Below are 25259 nucleotides of genomic sequence, written 5' to 3' on the forward strand. Positions count from 1 at the left end.
CCTCCCTCCCTCTCTTTCTTTCTTTTCTTCTTTCTTTCTTGTTTTTTCTTTTTCTTTTCCTTTCTTTCTTCCTCTTTCTTTCCTTTCTTCTTTTTTCTTTCTTTCTTCCTTCCTTCCTCCCTTCCTTTCCTTTCTTTCCAGCTCTTCCTTTCTTCCTTCCTTCCTTCTTTCCTTGTTTTTTGAGACAGGTTGTTTTCTAGATTTAATTTCATTTCCCTTTCTTTCTTTCTTTCTTTCTTTCTTCTTTCTCTTTCCCTCACTCCCTCCCTCCCTTCCTGCTTTCCTTCCTTCTTTTCTGAGACAGGCTGTTTTCTTAGATTTAATTTCCTTGTTTTCTTTCTTTCTTTCTTTCTTTCTTTCTTTCTTTCTTTCTTTCTTTCTTTCTTTCTCTTTTTCTTTCCTTTCTTTTTTCTTTCTTTCCTTCTTTCTTTTTCTTTTCCTTTCTTCCTTCTTTCCTTCCTTCCTTCCTTCCTTCTTTCCTTCCTTCCTTCCTCTTCCTGCCTGCCTGCCTGCCTTCTTTTTTGAGACAGGTTGTTTCCTTAGATTTAATTTCCTTCTTTTCTTTCTTTTCTTTTCTTTTCTTTCTCTCCTCTCCTCTCCTCTCCTCTTCTTTCTTTCTCCTTTCCTTTCCTTCCTTTCTTTTTTGAGACAGAGTCTCACTTCCATCACCCAGGGTGGAGTGCAGTGGCATACTCATGACTTACTGCAACCTTGACTTCCTGGGTTCAGGTGATCCTCCCATCTCAGCCTCCTGAGTAGCTGGGAGGTGTGTGTCACCATGCCCAGCTAATATTTTGCTTTTTGTAGAGAAGGGGTTTTGCATGTTGTCCAGGCTGGTCCCAAACTAAGTCATGACTGCCTTGGCCTCTCAGAATGCTGGGATTACAGACATGAGCCACCATGTCCCACCTTCTTGTGGATTTTCTAATTAATAATTAATAATGTTAGTCTACTTAGGTTAATAAAACATAAATGACGGCCGAGGTGGGCAGATCACAAGGTCAAGAGATTGAGACCATCCTGGCCAACATGGTGAAACCCCGTCTCTACTAAAAATACAAAAATTAGCTGGGCATGCACCTGTAGTCCCAGCTACTCAGGAGGCTGAGGCAGGAGAATTGCTTGAACCTGGGAGGCAGAGGTTGCAGTGAGATGAGATCGCTCCATTGCACTCCAGTTCTGGGTGACAGAGCAAGACTCTGTCTCAAAAAAAGAAGAAAAAACCACATAAATGACTTTGTGTCTGTTTACAGAATCTTTTAATAAAATCAAATAGCCTCTCAGGGTTTTAGAGGGGATTTCTAGGTATGCTACCATATCAGTTGAAAAAAACATATTTTATCTTTCCCCCATGCATATATTTTTATTGCTTTATGCTACACTCCAAATCTCATGTTGGAATTTAGTCCCCAGTGTCAGAAGTGGGGCTTAGTGAAAGATGCTCAGGTCATGGGGGTAGACCCCTTGTGAATGGCTTGGTGCAATCCTGATAGCAATGAGTGAGTTCTCACACTCTTAGTTCCCACAAGAGCTCCTTGTTGAAAAGAGCCTGGCACCTGCTTCCCCTCACCGTTGCTTCTCCTTGCACCATGTGGTCTCTGTACACATTTCCCTTCTGCCATGAATGGAAGCAGCCTGACGTAATAATTAAATAAATGCTGAAATAAATGCTGGTACCACACTTCTTGTACAGCCAGCAGAACTGTGAGCCAAATAAACTGCTTTTCTTTATAAATTGCCCAGCCTTAACTGTTCCTCTATAGCAACACAAATAGACAAAGGCACTTTATATTTGAAATTAGCCCAAGTTTCCAAATTAATGATACACAATAACAGATATAATGAAAATCTTTGTTTAGGTTCTGTTTTTTAAAAAATCTATTTAGATAAATAAAAAACATTGAAGCAGATGATTTTGGAGTTAGGAATATTTACTTCATGGAAGTCGAGAATAAGTAACTTACTTGCTAATATTTTTGGAAGGATGATATTTGCTTTACTTTTTGATGCCTGTGCTCTTTTTAGTGCTTGCTGGATTTGCCAATGTTTTGGAGACAATTGCAGCAGAAAAAAACCATATTTCATGTACTCCTTGAGGAGGAATTCTGTTTTTGCTATTTCACTACTCAAAAGAAACAAAGATATGATTAGGTATATCTGTGTGAAAGCATGTTCATTAAAGAAATTTACAAAATTTTTGCTCTTGATTGTGTACTGAATTAATAATTTAATTATCAAAAAGGATAAATATGGCCATAAAAATATGGGCTTCAGTGAACTATGAAATGAGATGAAACAAAACTTTAGGAATGCTGTTTAAATAAAACATGTCCCAAGATATGCACACATTTAGAATAGACATGATAGTTTTACTCGACTTATTTATTATTTCTGTGGTAAACACTGTATTACATTTTAGACATAGGGAGAAATGAGAAGGTAGCAAAAGGGCCGGGCACGGTGGCTCACGCCTGTAATCCCAGCACTTTGAGAAGCCAGGGCAGGTAGATCACATGAGGTCAGGAGTTTGAGACCAGCCTGGCCAACATGGCGAAACGCTGTCTCTATTAAAAATACAAAAAATTAGCCAGGCGTTGTGGCAGGCACCTGTAATCCCAGCTACTTGGGAGGATGAGGCAGGAGAATTGCTTGAACCTGGAAGGCGGAGGTTTCAGTGAGCCGAGATTGCACCATTACACTCCAGCCTGGGCAACAAGAGCCAAACTCCGAAAAAAAAAAAAAAAAAAAAAAAAAAAACGTAGCAAAAGATGGTACATTTGTAAGGAGAAGAAAGAAACTAACACTTAATGAGAACCTACTGCTGTAGGCAGGACACACTACAAACATATGCTTAACCTCAAGACAGCACTTTAAAATAGGTACTATTATTCTTATCTTGGAAAGGAGATGTAAATGGTAGAGCCAGTACTCAAACATAGGTCCGTTCGACTCAGATACCCAAGCTCCTGCCAATACTGAGTGACTTGGCCAAAAGCTTTTGCCCAGCTTCACATTGCATTACAGTAATTACATTACAAAGTGGACAGAGAGGGATGTTAAAGTAACAAAAGAAGGCCCACTTGAAAGGGAGCTTCCAAACCTTTATCTTTCAGAGCCTTCATTATTCAGACCCTCACCAATACTCTTATCAATAGTACTTTGTATCAGTATTTTCAGCTTTAATATTTCTATCTGTCAGAGGCTTCCTTCAGCCCTGGTGTGAGAGTGATATTCAAGGGTCAGTAAATGGCTGCCTCACATATCACCAACTGGAAGATTGATGGGAGCCCTTCCTTCTATCACTGCCTCCGTTTTAGATTGAAATCCTCCCAGATATGTTACAAAGAAACACGGGGTGACAATTGGCCAGAACGATACAGCTTCCAAGCAAAAACTTGAGAAGATGCCCCCTTCCCTTTCCAGCCCTACCTGTAGAGGAGGCCTCCTGGGGCCATCTCGAGCCATAAAGAGAGTAGAGAACCTGCTGCCCTTTCTCCACTACAGGCTTGTTTTTCATGATCTCCTGCACCTTTCTAGGATGATGTGACATATAAACAATCAAAAGTTCTCTTCGGCAAGGCCGTTTGGAGGGCTTAACTCAGTGGCTAGTGTGCACAAATGCAGTACTTTGCACTAAAATAGAGGCTGCTACTCTAGCTCTAGAAATATTCTATAAATGGATAGAATCTTCTAATTGCATTAGGGGGTGAAAAAGAGAAGGAAATGCTCCATCTTGGAGCAGCTTCAGTTTTAGGCTCCTAAAATAGAAGAGCCTGCTGTAGCCAGAATGTGAAACACACATTCTGTTAGTGCAGTTGGTTTCTGAGAAATCAATTCTGCTTCATTTCAGACTAGCTTGTCTGAAGGATGTAAGAAGCCTAGGACCTAGTTCTAGAGGGGAGGTAAGCATCAAGTTCTCAACAAGGAAAAGTAAGTTTTAGCAATGACCTGATACCAGCACTACAGCGTCTGTTGAATCATGAAATTAGTGTCCAAAAATGATGACAGAAGGAAGCTTCTTTAGCTACTTAAAATTAGTTAGGCCGGGCACAGTGGCTCATGCCTGTAATCCCAGCACTTTGGGAGGCCGAGGTGGGTGGATCATCTGAGGTCAGGAGTTCGAGACCAGCCTGGCGAACATGGTGAAACCCCGTTTCTACCAAAAATACAAAAAATTAACCAAGCGTGGTGGTGTGCACCTGTAAGCCCAGCTACTTGAGAGGCTGACGCAGGAGAATCACTTGAACCTAGGAGGTGGAGGTTTCAGTGAGCCGAGATCACGCCATTGCACTCCAGCTTGGGCAACAAAGGCGAAACTCCCTCTCAAAAAAAAAAAAAAAAAAATTAGTTCAAGTGAGTTTCCTTGACCATGGAAGGAAACATCCAAGTTTGAAAAGGGGTGGCAGATGGTACAATTTTACCCAACTCCTGCTCCAGTACTTTTTTCTCTTTATAGATCTTAGCTTTTTAATTTTTATTTATTTTTACTAGGGATGGGGTCCTGCTGTGTTGCTCAGACTTCACTTGAACTCCTGGGCTCAAGCAGTCCTCCCACTTCAACTTCCAAAGGAGCTGAGAGGCGAGCAGTGTGCCCAGCAGATCTTAGTTTTTAATAACAATACTAGTTTCTACTATGTAAGCACAAACAGAAAAAATACTGCCCATGATGATTGTAAGATAATTGTAGAATGAGTCCCAATTTCAGAGATGTTAAAATGTGGGGGAAAAAATGTCTCAGAACGAATGAAAAAGTGCAACCAGACTAAACTAAAAATATAAAAAGAAAAAAATGAATGAATGAAGAAGGGCACTTAGACAATAATTTATTGTTTATTCCTAATTGTTTTGCTTCAGCTAATTTCTTTGCTTCTGTATCTACAAGTTAGAGAGACTTTCCAGCCAGAAGCCACATACTGTCCTGACACCCAGGCAGGAATAAAGCTTGATGGACAGGTTACTTATTTTTAAAAATTCGTTCATACTTATGACATCATCAACTGATAAGGATGATCAGGATTATTAGGTCTTACCTGGCATAAGCAGGTTTTAATGGGTCATGGAAATTTGGCCACGAGAAGATTGTACGTACCCTCACCTTTTCACTGCTTGTACCTCCATGCTTGCTTTCTTCAGCTCTGCTGTCACTTGGAGTTTGTTTATTGTTTCCTGTGCTGCCCTGAAAAGCAATGAAGAGCTGTTAATTCACTTCTTAGAAACAAACAAACAAACAAAAGAGGTGGGAGGGGTTTGGCCAGAGTGATGAAACTAACAATTTAAGAGCGTCTACAGATCTCTGGTCATTTTCTCGAAGGAACTCTTCAAAGGCCAGTGCATCATCTTGGAGCTTTTTCTCTGCTTTTTTGAGTTGCCGTTCCCTCATTGCTATGTCTTTTTCAAACTTTTTGATTGTGTTTCTTTTGGTTGTCAAAGCATACTAGGGGCATTGAAGACAGAGGTGTAAAAACATGATTCCACATTTTTAGTAATTTCAACAGTCTTATACACAGCAAGTGAACATTTGTATTAGAAATAATAGTATGGCTAAATCTTGGAGCAATGGACTTTATTTCTTGAAGGAGTTTTATTTTCGGGGATTATTAGACGGGAGACTAATTTCCCTCTCTTCCTTTTATGAAGAGGGTCAGTGTTGTTCCAAAAGGGCTCTGCCCTAGAAATAAAAAATAGCTGCATACTCCTCCAAAGAGCAGATGCATGTGGTATTACCTACAGTGTATTACCCTCCAGTACTTTCTGGGAATTGGGAAACTGGGCTTCCTGCAGTCACAAAAGCTACCGGCTTCTCTGCCAATAGGAAGACCATGGGAGAAAGCAGTTTCAACTCTGCCATGCCAGTGGTGCATTCCTGGGAGCCAGCCCAAGGGTACCACGTCTAACTGTAATCAAAAAGGCCTATTTAGATCCCCAAACACAACTTTGACATCTGCTTGCTATTTCCTTCTATTTTTTTAGTACAGAATATAAGAATCCATGTGGTGATTTTTGTTTTGTTTTGTTTTTGAGACAAGGTCTCGCTCTGTCACCCAGGCTGGAGTGCAGTGGGGTGATCTTGGCTCACTGCAGCCTCGACCATCCAGGCTCAAGCAAACTTCCTACCTCAGCCTCTCAAGTAACTGGAACTATATAGGTGCACACCACTATGCCTGGCTAATTTTTGTATTTTAGTAGAGATGGTTTTTGCCATGTCAGCCAGGCTCGTCTCAAACTCCTGAGCTCAAGCAATCTGCCTGCCTTGGCCTCCCAAAGTGCTGGGATTACAGGTGTGAGCCACCACACCCAGACCCATTGGGGTTTTTAATGCCATACAGGAAACAAAAAAAAAAACATAAATAAGGCCACATACATTATAATATAAATGAATTTAAAATATGGAAATGAGATGATTTTAAAGCGATAACAACCATGGTATGTAATGTGATATCTAAAGAGGGTCCCAACTCTGCTATAAATAAAAAAATTAAGATGCCATGAAGCCACTTCAGTTTTTGAAAACTAACAAGTTACCCAGAGTTAGCCAAATTGATATCTAAAGAGGGTTTTTGGGGTGGCATTGTTTTAAAAGATGGGGTAAATAATAGGATGTTTGTATGTTGGTGGCAATAATCCAGCAGAGAGGGAAAAATAATAATTAGAAAAGATGAGTAACTGTAGAATCATTTTTGTAATTTTTTTCTAGCTTAATTGAGCTATAACTATCCAATAAACTCCACATTTTTAAAGTATACAATCTGGTAAGTTTTGACATATGTATATACTTGGGAAATCATCACCACAATCAAAATAATGAACATATTCATCACCTCAAAAAGTCTACTCATGCCCTTTGTAATCCATCCCTTCTTCCCTCCTCCCCAACTCCTTTCCCAGGCAATTACTGACCTGTCTTCTGTCACTATAGACGAGCTTGCATTCTCTAGAATTTTATCTAGTGAAATTATAGTACGAACTATTATTCTGTCTGGATTTATAAACTTAGTATAACTATTTTAAGAGTCATCTATGTACGTAGAATATCCATAACTAATTCCTGTTTATTGCTGAGTAGTAATCAGTTATGATGATGTACCCCAGTTTGGTTACCCATTTACCTGTTCATGGACATTTGGCTTGTTTCCTACATTGGGCTACTTCGAATAAGGTTGCTATGAGCACATATGCTTTTATTTTTCTTGGATAAATTCCCAGAAGTGGAATGGCTATAAATAAGAAACTATTCTTTATTTCGGACCCAGAAGTCTGGTGTCTTCTATTGAAACTATGAAACTGTACCAGACTAACTTCTTAGCTTGCAAGTAGGATAACATTTTAGATGCTTCATAGCTGTGGAAACTAGGTCCTTTGCATTTCCATGTGAAACTTAGAATCAGCCTTTCAATTTCTACAAGAAAGACTCCTGGGATTTGCATTGAGATTGTATTTATAGATTAAATAAATTAATCTGTAAATCAATCTGGAAAGATTTGGTATCTCAGCAATATTGAGTCTTTGGATCAATGAACATGGTATCACTCTCCATTTTTTTAGGTCTTTAATTTTTCTCTGCAATGTTTTGTAGTTTTCAGTGTACATCTATTGTACATGTTTTACAGACATATCTGAAGTATTTCATATTTTGTTGCTGTTGGACATGGCATTGCTTTTTAAATTTTATTTATTTTTTTTTTTCAGACAGAGTCTCGCTCTGTCGCCCAGGCTGGAGTGCAGTGGCCGGATCTCAGCTCACTGCAAGCTCCACCTCCTGGGTTTATACCATTCTCCTGCCTCAGCCTCCTGAGTAGCTGGGACTACAGGCGCCCGCCACCTCGCCTGGCTAGTTTTTTGTATTTTTTAGTAGAGACGGGGTTTCACCGGGTTAGCCAGAATGGTCTCGATCTCCTGACCTTGTGATCCGCCCATCTCGGCCTCCCAAAGTGCTGGAATTACAGGCTTGAGCCACCATGCCTGGCCTTAAATTTTAATTTCTTAATTCTTCATTACAAGTTTATAAAAATACAATTGATTTCTGTAAATTGACCTTGCTACAACCTTGCTAAACTCATACATTATGGTAGTTTTAAAATAGATTTCTTCGGATTTTCTGCAGAGAGGATCATGTTGTCTGTAAATAAAGACAGCTTTAATTCTTCATTTCCAATCTGGATATCTTTCATTTCTTTTTCTTGTCTTATTGCACTAGCTAGGACCTCCAGAACACTGATGAAAAGAAGTGGTGCAGTGGAAATCCTTGCATTGTTCCTAATATTAGGGGGAAAGCATTCAGTCTTTCACCATTAGATATATAACGTTAGTAATAAGTTTCTAGTAGATGTCTTTTTATAAAGTTGAGGAACTTCTCTTCCTACTTTGCTGAGAGTCTCTATCAAGAATGAATTTTGGATATTGTTGAGTGGTTTTTCTGCATCAATTGGGATAATCATATGGGTTTTCAATTTTAATTTGTTAATGTGTATTACACTGATTCATTTTCAAATGTTAAATTACTTTTGTATTCTTAGATTAAACCCTAATTTGTCATAATGTATTATCATTTTTATGTATTATTGGATTTGGTTTGTTACATTTTGTTCAGAATGTTTGCATATATGCTCACAAGAGATCTTGGTCTTTAGTTTTCTTGTCTTCTAATCATTTTATCTAGTTTGGATATGAGGGTAATGCGAGCTTCACAGCATGAGTTGGGAAGTATTCCCTCTTTCTCATTTTTTTGGAACAGTGTGTATAAAATTAAATTTATTTCTTCTTTAAATATTTGGCAGAATTAACCAATAAATCTGGGTTTTTCTTTGTGAGAAAATTTTTACCTGTAAGTTCAATTTCTTTAAGAGACATAAAGCTATTCCATTTCTTTCTTTCTTCTTGGGTATGCTTTGGTAGTTTGCATCTTTCAAGGAATCTGTCTATTTCATCTAAGTTGTCAAATTTATTGGCATAAAGTGTTTATAATATTAAATTCACAATATGTCAATGTTAATCATTTTTAAATGGGTATTTCATGTCCCAACTCTGCTATAAACAAAAAAATTAAAACGCCATGAAGCCACTTCAGGTTTTGAAAACTATTACAAGTTACCCAGAGTTAGCCAAATTGAAAATTTCATATCATAGTCCCCAAGACAGCTCTCACTTCTGACGCTGACTGCAAGTTTGAGGGGTTCCCCCAAATACTGTCAGTTTTGGTAATTTGCTGGAAGGACTCACAAACTCACTGAAAGCTATTATACTCATGGGTATAGTTTACTGAAAGGAAAGAATACAGATTGAAATCATCCAAAGGAAGAGACCCATAAGGCAGAGCCCGAGTGAATTCTAAATGCAAAGCTTCCAGTGTTCCCTCCCCATGGAACTAGGAGGCACTATTCTCCCTGCATCTTCATGTGACAACACACACAGAATATTGTCAACAAGGGAAGTACAAATGAGCTTCAGTGTCTAGAGTTTTCAATGAGGCTTCATTAACTAGGTATGATTGGTTGACCATTTGGTTGATCTGTCTCCAGTCTCCAGACCCTCTAAGTGTGACCCAAAGCCCCACCTCTAAGTCCCATTGTTAGTATTTCTGGGATGGCCAGCCCCCACCCTAAGACTGTCAGATGTGACCAGTTCTACATTAAAGAAAGACACCTTTATTAAGTATGATATAGATTACCACCCAGAAGTCAAGGGCAAAGGTCAGACTCTTTCTGGACATGGTCAAATTTTTTACTACAAATAGTTGTTCCTTGGCATCAACAGGAGATTGACTCCAGGATCCCCAAGGACACCAAATTTTGTGGATGCTCAAGTCCCTTATATAAAATGGAATAGTATTTGCATATAACTATGTACATTCTCCTATATACTTTAAATAATCTCTAGATTAATTATAGTACCTAATACCAATGTAAATGCTATATAAATAGTTGTTGTATTTTATAATTTTTCAAAATTTATATTATTTTGTTGTTTTTTATCATTTTTTCTGGATATTTGTGATCTGCAGTTTGTTAAATTCTCAGATGCTGAACCTGTGGATATGCGGGATAGACTGTACAAGTCTTTTTGATAAGTGGACACTTCACCAAACTGGTTGAGGGAGGGAGGGATATAGCAAAGAAAGGAAATGAGGTATATTTAATATAAATGTCCTAAAATCCTAATGTATCTGTCAAGCGCCACCTTAAACTATCTAGGACATCTGTTATGTCAGTAGGACTTTATAATAAAGACCAAACTCATACCCAGGAAATGCTTTTTAACAAACAAAGCCATCAGGTTCTATTTATAACTTTATCAGTTACTTTAAGTGAGATATTTTATGTTGATTGTGGCTGGCAGCGTACGGAAGTACTAACTAACTAAATTTATGCCCCAAAATGTGTGATGTGAAATTAGGAAAAGTCAAGTACATTGTTATTTACTCATTAGCATCAAAGAGTTTAATTGAGACATGTTAACATCTTTAGATTATTAGATACTTGACAATAAAGGTATAAAAATGTTCAATTCATTGATTTTGTAATTATCTTCCCATTAAGTGCTTGGCATCTCTGCTTTACCTATGGCAAATGAATATGCATATAGACATAGTAAATAATCGTGTTTTCAGTTATACACCTGGCTTCTAGTTAAAGTTTTTGATGGCAGGAAAAAAAGCCTCTATCATTTTTTATAAAAGACTCCACAAGGGACCTGGCACACTGTTCTGACATGAGTAGGTATCAAGGAAGCTGGAGGGATTCTAGAATTGTCTGAATTTCCAGAGTGCTTGGATTCCCACCATATTCAGCCAAAGCATCAGGAGAAGCTGCATTAAACAGGGCGTCTCAGGTGCTATCCTGGTCATAGGAGAGATAATTGGGGAAAAAGGAACAAACTAGAAGCAGACATTTTCTAGAATAATTTTTCTGATAGGTTCCAGGAAGTAATAAAAACCTTGTCTGGGATATTAGAATGTAAATCCTTTGAGGGGCAGGTCTTTGCTTTGTTTACTGCTTGGCATATAGTAAACTCTCAGTAAGTATTTTTCAAATTAATGAGCGCATGAAAAAACCAACCTGTTCAACCAATATATTTGGGACATATAATAGAAAAGCAAAATGTCAAGGTAAATATTTGACAACACTACACAAAAAGCCTTCCATTTGGCTAGGGGAGCAACGTTATTTTTACTACCTCGAGCAGAAACCTGTCTCTCTGGTCATTAATAAATTCATGGACAGTCCTTTTTGTGTCTGAACCTGTGAAGAAAGTTGAAATAGACTTCAGTTTGTGCATCATCCTTAAACATGCTGTATAAAATAAAAGCCATATAATTAAATTATTCTACAGTATGTATCCAATCTTTTAAAAATACTATACCTTCAAATAAACCTTTTCCTAACCACTCAAGTTAATTTAATAATGGTAATTACAATTTATTTTATGTCTATCATATTCCAGAAACTTCATTAGCCACTTTAAACACGTCATTTAATCCTAACAACAACCCGAATAAGGTACTTACTGCTATCCCTATCCTGTCTGTAAGGTCCTGAAGTGTAGAGCTGTCAAAATTCTTATCCAAGGTCACACAGCTAACCTAAGCCTGTTCTGTACCAAGTAAGACTGAAGTATTTTAAATCTTAATGTTTGGCCAATCTACACATAAAACCAAAGCTCTTAGGCAAAATCTTTTTGGGCTCATAAACCAAATTTATGTCAGGAAAGGAAAAGATGACAACTAGTTTTACCATCTAGCAATAGAAAATACCAAATGTTTCCTTTCAAGCTTTTTTCATTCTGGAAATTTATACATATGCTACATTTCAATAATGTTTGCTTCATAAAAACCAACAGAATGTGGCATAAAATAAAATCTCTTAATAAGAATGTAACTATAGCTAGCAGAATAAAAGAAATAACTAAAATCAGAGCAGAACTCAATGAAATTGAGAGGAAAAACTAAAACCATACAAAGAATCAGTGAAACAAAAAGTTGGTTCTTTGAAAGAATAAACAAGATTGACAGACCACTAGCTAGATTCACAAAGAAAAAAAGAGAGAAGATCCAAATAAGCACACTCAGAAATGACAAAGGTAACATTATAGCCAATCCCACAGAAATATGAAAGATCCTCAGAGACTATTATGAACACCTCTATGAAAACAAACTGGAAAATCTAGAGGAAATGGATAAATTCCTGGAAACACACAACCTCCCAAGATTGAATCAGGAAGAAATTGTAACCCTGAACAGACTAATAATGAGTTCTGAAATTGAATCAGTAATAAAAAACCTACCAAACCAAATAAAGCCCTGGACCAGATGGATTCATAGCCGAATCCTACCGGAGGTACAAAGAAGGGTTAGCACCAGTCCTACTGAAGTTATTCCAAAAAAATCAAAGAGAAGGGATTCCTCCCTAACTCATCCTATGAATTTGGTATCATCCTGATATCAAAATCTGGCAAAGACACAACAAAAAAGAAAACTACAGGTCAATATCCTTGATGAACATAGACACAAAAATCCTCAAAAAAACACTAGAAAACTGAATCCAACAACACATCAAAAAGTTAATTCACCATGATCAAGTGGGCTTTATTCCTAGAATACAAGGTTGGTTCAATATGCACAAATCAATAAATGTGATTCACCACATAAACAGAATTAAACCCAAAAAACCATAGGATCATCTCGATAGACACAGAAAAAGCATTCAATAAAATCCAACATCCCCTTATGATAGAAACCCTCAACAAACTAGTCAGGGAAGGAACATACCTCAAAATAATAACAGCCATCTATGACAAACTCACAGCCAACATCACACAGAGGTAAAAGTTAGAAGCATTTCCCCTAAGAACTGGAACAAGACAAGGATTTCCACTCTCAGCATTCCTAGTCAACATAATACTGGAAGTCTTAACCAGGGCAATCCAGCAAGAGAAAGAAACAAAAGCATCCAAATAGGAAAGAGGAAGTCAAATTATCTCTCTTCACTGATGATATGATTCCATACCTAAAAATCCCTAAAGACTCCACCAAAAGAATCTTAGATCTGACAAACAACTTCAGCAAAGTTTCAGGATACAAAATCAATGTACAAAAATCAATAGTATTTGTATACATCGATAACATTCGAGCTGAGAGTCAAATCAAGAATACAATCCCATTTACATTACACACACACACACACACACACAATACCTACGGATATTTGTAACCAAAGAAGTGTAAGAACTCTACAATCAGAATTACAAAACACTGCTGAAAAAATTCATAGACGACACAAACAAATTGAAAAACATTCCAGGCTCATGGATTGGAACAATCAGTGTCATTAAAAATGTCCACACTTACCAAAGCAATTTACAGATTCAATGCTATTCATATCAAACTACCAATGTCATTTTTCACAGAATTAGAAAAAATCTATTCTAAAATTCAGGCTGGACATGGTAGCTCATGCCTGTAATCCCAAAACTTGGAAAGGCCAAGGTGGGAGGATTGCTTGAAGCCAGGAGTTCAAGACCAGACCGAGCAACACGGCAAGAAATCCATCTCTACAAAAAAATTAAAAAATTAGCTGAGCATGGTTGTGCATGCCTATAGTCCTAGCCACTCACGGGACTAATCCAGGAGGATTGCTTGAGATTAGGAGTTCAGGGTTACAGTGAGCTATGATCATGCCACTGCACTTCAGCCTGGGGGACAGAGCAAGACACTGTCTCTAAATTGATAAATAATTCATAAAAATAAAATAAAAATTACATGGAGCCAAAATAGAGCCCAAATAGCCAACGTAATCCCAAGCAAAAAGAACGAAGTTGGACTCATCATATTACTTGATTTCAAACTATACTACAAGACTACAGTAACAAAAACAGCATGGCACTGGTACAAAAAGAGACTAATGGAACAAAATAGAAAACCGAGAAATAAAGCTACACACCTACAACCGATTGTCAACAAAATTGACAAAAATAAACAATGGGGAGAGGATCCCCTTTTCAATAAATGGTGCAGGGAAAACTGGCTAGCCATATGTAGAAGAATGAAACTAGACCCCTTCCTCTTATCATATACAAAAATTAACTCAAGAGGGATTCAAGACTTAAATGTAAGACCTCCAACTATAAAAAGAAATCCCAAAAGAAAACCTGGGACATACTCTTCTGGACACTGGCCTAGGCAAAGTTCTCAAAACAAAATGCAACAAAAATAAAAATTGGCATTTCAGACCTAATTTAACTGAAGAGCTTCCGCGCAGCAAAACAAACTATCAACAGACTAAACAGACAACCTATAGCATAGGAGAAAATATTTGCAAGCTATGTATTCGACAAAGACCTAATACCGAGAATCTATGAGGAACTTAAATTAACAAGAAAAAAAAACACATTAAAAAGTAGGCAAAAGAAGACACACAAGTGACATCCAATAAACTGGAAAGAATGCCCAACATTGCCAATCATCAGAGAAATGCAAATCAAAATCACAATGAGATGCCATCTCACACCAGTCAGAATGCCTATTATTAAAAAGTCAAAAAATAACAGACGACTAGGTTGCAGAGAAAAGGGAATGCTTATATACTGCTGATGGGAATACACCGTTAATTCAGCCCCATGTGGAAAGCAGTTTGGAGGTTTTTCAAAGAACTAGAAATAGAACTATCATCCAACCCAGCAATCTCATTACTGGTACCTACCCCCCCAAAAATAAATTGTTCTGCCAAAAAGACACATGCACTTGTATATTCATCACAGCAATGTTAACCATAGCGAATACAGAGACTCAACCTAGGTGCGCATCAACAGTGGACTGGATAGAGAAAATGTAGTGCATGTATACCATGGAATACTATGAAAATGTAGTGCATGTATACCATGGAATACTATGCAGCCGTAAAAAAGAATAAAATCATGTCCTCTGCAGCAACACAGGTAGAGCTGGAAGTCATTCTCCTAAGTAAATTAACACAGAAACAGAAAAGCAAATACTGCATGTTTTCACTTACAAGTGGGAGCTAAACATTGAGTACACATGGACATAAAGATAGCAAAAATAGACACTGAGGCCTCCTAAAGCAGGGAGGGAGGAGGGGAGTAAGGGTTGAAAAACTTCGATGCCATGTTCACTATCTTGGTGATGCAGTCACTAGAAGCCCAAAGCCCAGCATCATGAAACATACCCTCGTAACAAACCTGCACATGTATCCCCTGAATCTAAAATTTAAGAATTTAAATATTCACTCCTAAGCTAAAAAAGTTGACCTCATAGAAGTAGAGAGCAGAATAGTGGTCACTAGAAGCAGGAAAGGATAGGGGTGGGGGGATAGGAAGAGGTTGGTTAACAGCACACAAGTACAGCTAGACAACAGGAGTAAGTTCTAGTGTGCTATAGTGCTGTAAGGTGACTATAGCTAGCAATTGTTTGTTCATATTTTAAAATAACTAGAAGAATGGATTTTTGAATGTTCCCAACACAAATAAATGATAAATGTTTGAGGTGATGAATATGCTAATTACTCCAATTTGATTATGGCACATTGTATACATGTATTGAAACATCACGCTGTACCCCATCAATATGCATGATTATTATGGGGTCAATTAAAAATAGTAATAAAAGCAGGTCCAGGAGCAGTGGCTCATGCCTGTAATCCCAGCACTTTCGGAGGCTGAAGTAGGTGGATTGCTTCAGCCCAGGAGTTTGAGACCAACTTGGACAACATGGCGAAGCCTTGTCTCTACAAAAATATACAAAAATTAGCCAGATGTGGTCATGTGTGCCTTTGTCCCAGCTACTTGGGAGGGGAGGCTGAGGTGGGAGGATCACTTGAGCCGGGAGGTCGACACTGTAGTGAGTCATGATCATGCCACTGCATTCAAGCCTGGGTGACAACGTGAGAACCTGTCTCAAAAAGTAATAATAAAAGCAAAAAAATGCAAATAGAAATAGAAAGGAAACAATATTTCCAAGTAACCTGTGAGCCTGTGCTGCCTAGGAGGCCCATGTCGTCCTGGGTCACGTTTGACCTTCACCTCTTACTAGCTGTGGGAACATGAGTAAATTACCGTCTCTCCATGCCTCAGTTTCCTCATTTGTGAAATGAGGATACTGCCTATGGCTGATTATGTTATTGTTCCCAAATATTTGCTGCCTCTCTCTGTGAGAGGATTCTGTTTCCCCACTAAGTTGATGTCAGGCTTGCCTGTTGACAGATTCAGCCCAGGGAATGGGATTGGATGGGATTTATGTTGCCTCCAGGAAGAAGCTTCAAGAACCACCACCTGTTTCTCTCCTTTCTCCCTTTGCTGTAACTCCAGCAACATCCCAGACAGGAACTGTTCTTTCAGCAGAAGACCCAGTGAAAAGCACCCACGTTGGAAAGTGAAGGATAATTAAACCTCTATTATTGGAAGCCACTGAAATTTAGGAGTGGTTTATTACCAAAGCATAAGTAAGCCTGGGAAGACACACTACTTCATCATGGTGTTGTACGAGGAAAATGACATAATATATTACAAAAACACGCAATAATTTATTAATAATTATTACTGGCTATTATTTAAAAAATACAATTGGGATGCGTAATCATTTAATTTCTCAAGGTTAATAATGGTAACAAGGCGGGGCACGGTGGCTCAAGCCTGTAATCCCAGCACTTTGGGAGGCCGAGGCGGGCAGATCACGAGGTCAGGAGATCGAGACCATCCTGGCTAACACGGTGAAACCCCGTCTCTACTAAAAAAATACAAAAAACTAGCCGGGCGAGGTGACGGCACCTCTAGTCCCAGCTACTCGGGAGGCTGAGGCAGGAGAATGGCGTGAACCCGGGAGGCGGAGCTTGCAGTGAGCTGAGATTTGGCCACTGCACTCCAGCCTGGGCGACAGAGCGAGACTCCGTCTCAAAAAAAAAAAAAAATAATAATAATAATAATGGTAACAATGATTATTATGATCATTAATAATGTTAATTGGGAGGTAACAAACGACAAGCTTTGGAGTCAGACAGGCCTTGGCTTGAATTCTGCACCCCCTGAGAGACTTCGAATCAGTGACAGACTCCGTGAGCCACTTTCATCAGACACAAACAGGAGGCAAAAATATTTAACGATGTTTTGTTGAGGATTAAATAAAATATATATGAAATCTGTCAGCACTTATCATGCAGCTGTCTTTTTAATAGATTTTAAAACTTTAGGCCGGGTGTGGTGGCCCATGCCTGTAAACTCAGCACTTTGGGAGCTTGTTTAGAGGTGTTAGCAGGGGAGTGCAGCTTCGTATGCCCTTGATGGAAGACCGGTCCTCCCCTATTGGGGATGGTCGTCCTCTTTGAGTGAGGATGCAGCTTTGGGAGGGATGCACACGGAGGGGTGAGGGAGGAATGAGACACCCGCCTAGCTAGCCACATCAGCCAAATCAGCTCTGGTGATCAATGGGGTGACAGATGTCACAGCCAGATCGCCCTCACATCCAATCGCAGCACTTTGGGAGACCAACGCGGGTGGATTACTTGAGGCCAGGAGTTCAAGACCACCCTGGTCAACATGGCAAAAACCCATCTCTACTAAAATACAAAGAATTAGCCAGGTGTGGTGGCATGCGCTTGTAGTCCCAGCTACTCAGAGGCTGAGGCACGAGAATTGCTTAAACCCGAGATACAGAGGTTGCAGTGAGCCAAGATTGCACCACTGCACTTCAGCCTAGGTGACAAAGCAAGACTCTGTCTCAAAAACAAAACCAAACAAAATTACTTTATATTACGGGAATCACTGACATTCAAAGCAGAGAGCCATATAATGTTCCCCTATGTACCTGTCACCTACTTCAACATTATTGACATTTTACCAATCTTGTCTCATTTATTGTCACCCTCCTTAATATCTCCCTCACTGGAGTATTTCAAAGCAAATTCAAGCCTTTGTATCATTTTATCTATAAATATTTTAATATGTAACTCTAGCAGATAAAAAGTCTTAAATTATAACCATAATATTACCATCACCCCTAACAAAATGAACTATTCCTTAGTGTCATTTTATACCCAGCCTGCATTCAAATCTTCCCAGTTGTCTTAAAAATACCTTTATGGAGTTTTAAAAATTAAAATCTAAACATTTTATGGTAAGGATCCTAAAGTCTCTTTTTAATCTATAACAGCCACCCCTGCTCTCCACACCTTACACCCTACACACACTTTTTTTTTCCCATGCCATTCATTTGTTCAAGAAATGAGGTCCATTTATCTGTAGAATTTCCCATGTAATGGATCTGATATAATGTATCCTCATGGTGTTATTGAACATGGTCTTCAATCCTCATATTTGCTTGATTAGATTCAGGTTCCATTTACTCAAACATTTTTAAGAAAAGAATGAAACTGCTTACTGTAGCTTTCATTTGATCACTTCTGATGGGTTGGCCAAATTGAAAATAAACTTCAAGATCCAAAAAAATCCTGTGCTGTCAGCTTACTAAATATTAGAGCCATATTCACCATTTTAGCCTACTTTGACATGGTACTAGCTGGCTGAGTTGATAGAATTTTATTCTTCAACTCTAAGTAGACTCATTATAGTAAGTTTCCCATTTTGGCTATTCTAGCTGTCAGGCAGATCTTTGAATCAAGAGGCCAAGAATAATAAAACCCTGCCCAACACACTAGCATTCCTAGACCTGACGGCACCTCCACCACTCTCTGGGGGTGTAAAGACCAGTTTGAGAGATCTGAGGACAATACTGCAACAGAGAGTCCTGCAGCTATCCCAGGTGTTGTGCTTTGAGAGCAAAACCAGAGTCAGGCTGCTAGCCGTGCAAAGATGGAAATGGCACTTCTCTCATGGAGGCGAACCGATCTGTCTCTGACACTTAGTTGTGCGTGTGATTTCTTTGATGGGGACCTAGCAGTTTGCCACTACTGTGTACACAAAAAATAAAGTCACCTAACCTCCCAGCGTGTGGTTGCTTGCTCATTTTGCTTTCATGTAGGTTTGTTTTCAATCAGGATTCAGGCAGGGGATGTAAGGTTGAGGAGTAAGGGTTTCACTCAAATCAGCTCCTGATTGGATATACAGTCTGAGGGTGACTTGTATATTTTAAGTTAAAATGTCCAAATTGCTTATCTGTGCAGTCGGCAGAAACCGACAACCTGGTTTCCATTGCTGACAGAGCCCAGATTGCCTTGGATGATGCCAAACCATTTTACTGTTTCCTTTTGAAGAGTTGACCCTATGCCATTTATTTTTTTTTCCCTTCATACCCAAAATTAATCCAAGACATCTACTCTTAAGAGACCAGTAACCTCTCTGTTAAATAGCAATGCTGTCGAATGGGGTCATCTGCAAAGTCATATTTTTGAGTTACTTAAGAACTGCTGGAGTGTCCTGGGTTTTTTAAACCAGCCACTTGGTGTATAACTCTTTCTAAAACATATCACATGTAATTGTAAATGCTTTTGATGACCTAAGGTTTACTATTCTACCTAGGCGAACTATGAGGCATGTGATTGAATGTAGATATGCCCTAGAACTTGTGGTACAGGCCCTGGCATCATCTTGCTGCCTATCATTTGCTGCTTTGACATACAATTATATATGAACCTGGAAGCTCTTCTGAATAAGTTAACATGGCTTCCTTTTCCTACATTAATTATTGAATCTAAAGCCCTTCCCTAAGTGGTTTGCTTGTTCTCTGAAAATTTGTTTTACAGTTTGAGAAAGTGCATGGGCTTTGGGATCCAGAGAAATTTTTTTTTTAAGTTATCACAGCATGATGTATGTCCTTCTCTCCCTTCCTTCCTTCCTTCCTCCATCCCTCCCTTCCTTCCTTCTTCCTTTCCTTCCTTCCTCCCTTCGTTACTTCCTTCCTTCCTACCTCCCACCCTCCCTTCCTCCTTTCCTTCCTTCCTTCCTTCCTTCCTTTCTTATTTTAAACTTTTTATTTTAAAAATTTGGAAAACATTCATTTTGGGGGAAGATTTTATTACTCCATCATCCTAGCATTAATCGCTTTATTTTCATTAACTTCGAATTACTTTCTACCTCATTTATAGGTACTACTTGGTTTGACAAGTAGGATACCCCCATGACACTTTGATAATCAGATTGCCTTCTTTTGTTGAGTAGTAATTATCATCTTACAGTATTTTAACATGTTGCCTCCAAAGGTCGCTAAAACCAGATTAGGTATTTGCAACATCAGGTACGCTCATTTAATTTTATTAGCATCCTCATTCTGGATGCATGAGTTCTATGGCTTGGATATCAAGGTTTTTTTATCTTTAGAAACTTTCTAAGTTTGACATCTAGAACTGACTGTGAATGGCCAGAGTTATTACCTTTATATTTTTTCCACTTTTGCAAACTTTAATACTATATTCTTTTGGCAGTAACTGTCTTCCTGGAAGGATGGTTATGAAAATGAATAACAGTCATCTTGGAAAAGTATGTTTTCTTATTCAACATAGATTTTCTCCTAACTCTCAATCCCCATTTACTAATACTCCCTTACATAAAAGAGCATACTGTCTGTTTTAGTCACCCTCCAACAAAGCTCGCAAACCTGACATTAATAGTAAATATTCAAAATGATGTTCTTAAAGAGTAATTTCGACTCACCTTCTGTTAATCTAGAAATCGGGGCAGGACCTGGCCCAAACTTTTCAAATGACCTACCACCTCTTTTAGGGTAGAAAGCTAGTTGGCTCAGGTATGAACGACTCTTCACTCTGGATGAAAAAGTAGTTTTCTGGTAGACTTTCATGTTATGGTTCATAAGTTTTTCCTGCCCAAGTGGAAAAGTTGGAAAGAATTTTTAATATACCAAAGTATGTTATCTTAAAATTAGTGATAATATATTAAAATAACATTTGCAACAAAAATCTTAACTTTAAAACAACAACCGCAGGTTCTTCTCCTTGAAGGAATGTATGTTGTTTTAATTTCCTTCTCATATGAAGCTGAGACCATTTAACTTTCATTAAATATGCACATCACAAATACAAGACTGGAAAATGTCCTCTCAGCTTCATTTTCACAATTTAGTCTTGCTCAAAATGCAGTTAAAATTTGGAATTTCCGGGCTGGGTGCAGTGGCTCATGTCTGTAATCCTAGTGCTTTGGGAGTTCAAGGTGGGCAGATCACCTGAAGTCAGGAGTTCAAGAGCAGCCTAACCAAGATGGAGAAACCCCATATCTACTAAAAATACAAAAATTAGCTGGGCGTGGTGATGGGTGCCTGTAGTCCCAGCTACTCAGGAGGCTGAGGCACAAGAATCACTTGAACCCGGGGGTGAAGGTGGCAGTGAGCCCAGCCCACACCACTGCACTCCAGCCTGGGTGACAGAGCAAGACTGTCAAAAAAAAAAAAGGAAATTCTAAGGGTTGGTTCTGTGGCATTAAAAAATTGAGAGGAAAGGGATCTTCCCAGTAGATATTTAAAAATTAGGCTTGTGATTTCTTTCATCTTCTCTTAATTTAATTTTAAGTATATTCCACAAAACCATACAACACATGCTGAGGAACCATCACATACAGATGAGTCTGTTGTTGAGCATTTGTAGATAATTTCCTTATCTTAATTAGGGTAGACAGAGTCCTGTAATCAACTTTTACCTCTGGGAAAAAAGAAAGTAAATCTACTGAAATGTGAACCAGGCGATGTAGGTGTGATGACCACACCAGTGGTGAGATTAACTCTGCAAGGCACAGTGGGAAAGTTAGCCTTATCATTGATCTAGCTTCATACCACATAATTTGAAAACAACACCCCCTCCTCCACTTTCATCCCTTCTTCCTTCCCCAGCACACACATATACATTGTCTTATCCATATCTGATTCTTGAAGACCCACCTCCTTTTATCTCCTCACCACTAACACCCTTTTTTCCATCTTCTCATCAACAAAGATGAACACCCCTTTCTCTCTATTTCCTTGGCATGCCTCTGTTACTGTATTTCCTCCACTCTGAGACGCCACTTATTGTAAGATGTGCTATTATTTTACTCACGGCCAGTGATGTATGACATCCCATCTATGTAAGCTAGATATCAATTTCAGAAATCTAAAAAATGTGGAAATGTGGGTGTTGGAATCAATGAAGGACCGTGTGCCATACTTGTCCTACTGGACTGCTGTGGTGTATCTCTCTTCCTCCGTTAGGTGGCGATCTTCGCGGTGCCTGCTGTCAGCTGGATGTTTTTCTGTCGTTTGTGTTCGCACTGTCTCCCCATCATGGTGCGGGGCACACACCACCTGTGTCTAGTTGACTCCATGTCTTCGCCCAGCAAAGTTCATAAGAGCAATATATAAGTGGATATGATTCTAACATTAATTGGGGTTGTGATTTTAATTAAACCTTACCCTTTTCTTTGCTGCCATTTCATTTTCTTTGAAAAGAAAGAGATCTCTGAAAAAGATCTTATAAGGTCTGTCCTCTTTGATTGAACCATTCTTTTCTTTATCTGTTAAAAAGAAAGAATGAATGAATGAATTCTGTCATCCTTCCTCTACTGACCAGAATAGTAAGTCTCCCACCAGCCAGTGTACAATGAATGGGATGCAGGGGTCTCTGAGAAAGTAATGTTAAAAGAAAAACTTTGGCCGAATTAAATTTGAAGGAGTTTAATTGAGTAATGAACGATTTGTGAATCGGGCAGCCCCCAGAATCACAGCAGAGTCAGAGACTCCAGGGATGCCTCATGGTTAGAACAAATTTATAGATAAAGAAAGGGAAGTGAGGTACAGAAATCTCAGGTGAGGTGCAGAAACAGCTGGATTGGTTACAACTCAGCATCTGCCTTATTTGAACACAGTTTGAACACTCAGTAGTGTATCAGTGGTTGAAGTACGGCTGCTGGGATTAGGCCAAGACTCAGCTATTGTTACAGGGCATACTTTTAAGTTAGGGTTTCAATTTTGTCTACCTATTAAGTTAGGTAGCAGTTCGTTCACAAGGACTCAAATATGGAAGTATGGAGTCTTTCTCAGGCCATATTTAGTTTGATTTAACAGTAGAATGCAGACAGCCTTGCCTCCACATCTCCTGGGTAGGAGCCACAGCATCTCTGTCTGTTTCCCACAGTGCTGACATATCTCTCACTGCTTCATGAGGAATGAGTTGATAAAATAAAGAGGTCTTTACCAAAATAATAGGATAAAATTTTGAGATATTAATATGTTTCTTCTCACCACTATACATATACCACCATTACCCTTACACCACCATTTCAACAGCAACAGATAAAGCCACTACCCTTAAGGAGAGCCTCTGCCCAGATTAGACAGTCTTAAAAAAGGAAGTCAAAGATAATAAAAAGTGCTGGAGAGCATGTGGAGAAATTGGACCCAAATACACTCCTAGAAGGAATGTTTAAGTGGGGCAGTCACTTTGGAAAACAATCTGGCAGTTCCTTAAAGAGTTGAACATAGAATTGCCACATGACCTAGAAATTCTACTGCTAGGATATGCCAAAGAGAAATGAAAGCATAGGTGCTCAGAAAAACTTGTACATGAATATTTAGAGCAGTATTATTTATAATAGTCAAAACATAGAGACAACCTAGACATCTGCTATGGTTTGGCTGTGTCCCCACCCAAATCTCATCTTGAATTGTAGCTCTTATAATTCCCAAGTGTCGTGGGAGGGACCCAGTGGGAAGTAATTGAATCATGGTGAGGAGTTCTTTCTTGTGCTGCTGTCATGATAGTGAATAAGTCTCATGAAATCTGATGGTTTTATGAAGGGGAGTTCTCCTGCACACACTCTCTTGCCTGCCAACGTGTAAGATGTGACTTTCCTCCTCTTTCACTTTCCACCACAATTGTGAGGCCTTCCCAGCCATGTGGAACTGTGAATTCATTAAATCTCTTTCATTTATAAATTAGCCAGCCTGGGTATGTCTTTATTAGCAGCATGAAAACAGATTAATACAATATCCATCAACTGATGAATGATAAACAAAATGCAATATTTCCATACAAGGAACTCTTATTTGCCCAGAGAAAGGAATGAAATACAATATATGCTACAACATGGATGAACCTTGGAAACATGTTGAGTAAAAGAAGCCAGTAACAAAGGACCACACATTATATGATTTCATTTATATAAAATATCCAGAATAGGCATATTCATGGAGATAGAAAGTAGATGAGTGGTTGCTTGGGGCTGGAGGGTGAAAATATTTTAGAATATTTTAGAATATTTAGAATAAATATTCTAAAATAAATAAAATATTTAGAATATTTTGGCTGTAGTGATGATTTGGCTGTAGTGATGGTTGCACATATGTGTGCATACACTAAAAACCATGGACTCGTACACTTAATAAAAAATGAAGGCTGGCCATTAAAAAAGTAAAAGAAAAGTCAGCTGAATTTCTGCATGGACTTCCTGTTTTTATTTATAACATTTGATATGACAAAACAAATCTTTCTCTCTCTTTATTTCTTCATTTCTTACTTTCCAATTCTTGGGATGTGGCAGAATGGAAATCTTGGCGTTCAAAATCAATAATGAAGGTCAAGTGTATTTGTCTATTTTCACACTGCTATAAAGAACTTCCCTGACACTGCGTGGTTTACAAAGGAAAGAGGTTTAACTGACTCACAGTTCTGCATAGCTGGGAAGACCTCAGGAAACTTACAATCCTGGTAGAAGGCTAAGGGCAAGCAAGCACCTTCTTCACAAGGTGGCAGGAGAGAGAAGCATGAAGGAGGAACTTCCAAACACATATAAAACCATCAGATCTTGTGAGAACTCACTATCACAAGAGCATGGGGCAAAATGCCCTCGTGATCCAATCACCTCCCTCCCTCAACACATGGAGATTACAGGTCCCTCCTTTGACATGTGGGGATTATAATTTGAGATGAGATTTGGGTAGGGACACAGAGCCAAACCATATGACCAAGAATACTGGGAGCCTGGAGTTGACACCTTAAATCAGAGATAGGAAGAGGATTCCTGAGGACACATTCCCCAACCCATACCCCACATCCCTTGTCCACCTCAACCTCACAAAAAGACTCCATATCCTCCCAGCAAGCAGAGGGCCTGTGAAGAAACTCAATGATTCTCACCCCAAATCACTAGAATCACTTTGGCTCCACACAACTCCAGAGATTCTGACTTAGTTGGTCAAGGAAACATCAGCACTGGAATATTTTGAGAGTCCCCCAGGTGGCTGTAATGTATATCCAGGGCTAAGAGCTAGTGGACCAAAGTTTAAGGAATTAATGGACTGAAGCTTAAAGTCTACCTGAGAAGCA

At 38.8% G+C, this 25259-nt stretch overlaps 1 protein-coding gene across 1 annotated transcript in view; it reads right to left on the minus strand.

The window, feature by feature from the left end:
• CCDC38 (coiled-coil domain containing 38) overlaps positions 1 to 25259 on the minus strand; it is a 67534-nt gene that overhangs the window by 27011 nt on the left and 15264 nt on the right. Inside the window, exons 3-8 of the mRNA XM_011934198.1 lie at positions 22349 to 22449; positions 20605 to 20770; positions 11170 to 11234; positions 5271 to 5434; positions 5096 to 5176; positions 1965 to 2122 (exon numbers count right to left, since the gene is read on the minus strand). Of these exons, the coding sequence (XP_011789588.1) occupies positions 1965 to 2122; positions 5096 to 5176; positions 5271 to 5434; positions 11170 to 11234; positions 20605 to 20770; positions 22349 to 22449 (735 nt within the window). The remainder of the gene's footprint in view (positions 1 to 1964; positions 2123 to 5095; positions 5177 to 5270; positions 5435 to 11169; positions 11235 to 20604; positions 20771 to 22348; positions 22450 to 25259) is intronic.

This window comes from Colobus angolensis, unplaced genomic scaffold (assembly GCF_000951035.1).
Source record: "Colobus angolensis palliatus isolate OR3802 unplaced genomic scaffold, Cang.pa_1.0 Scaffold10, whole genome shotgun sequence".
Classification (NCBI taxonomy): domain Eukaryota; kingdom Metazoa; phylum Chordata; class Mammalia; order Primates; family Cercopithecidae; genus Colobus; species Colobus angolensis.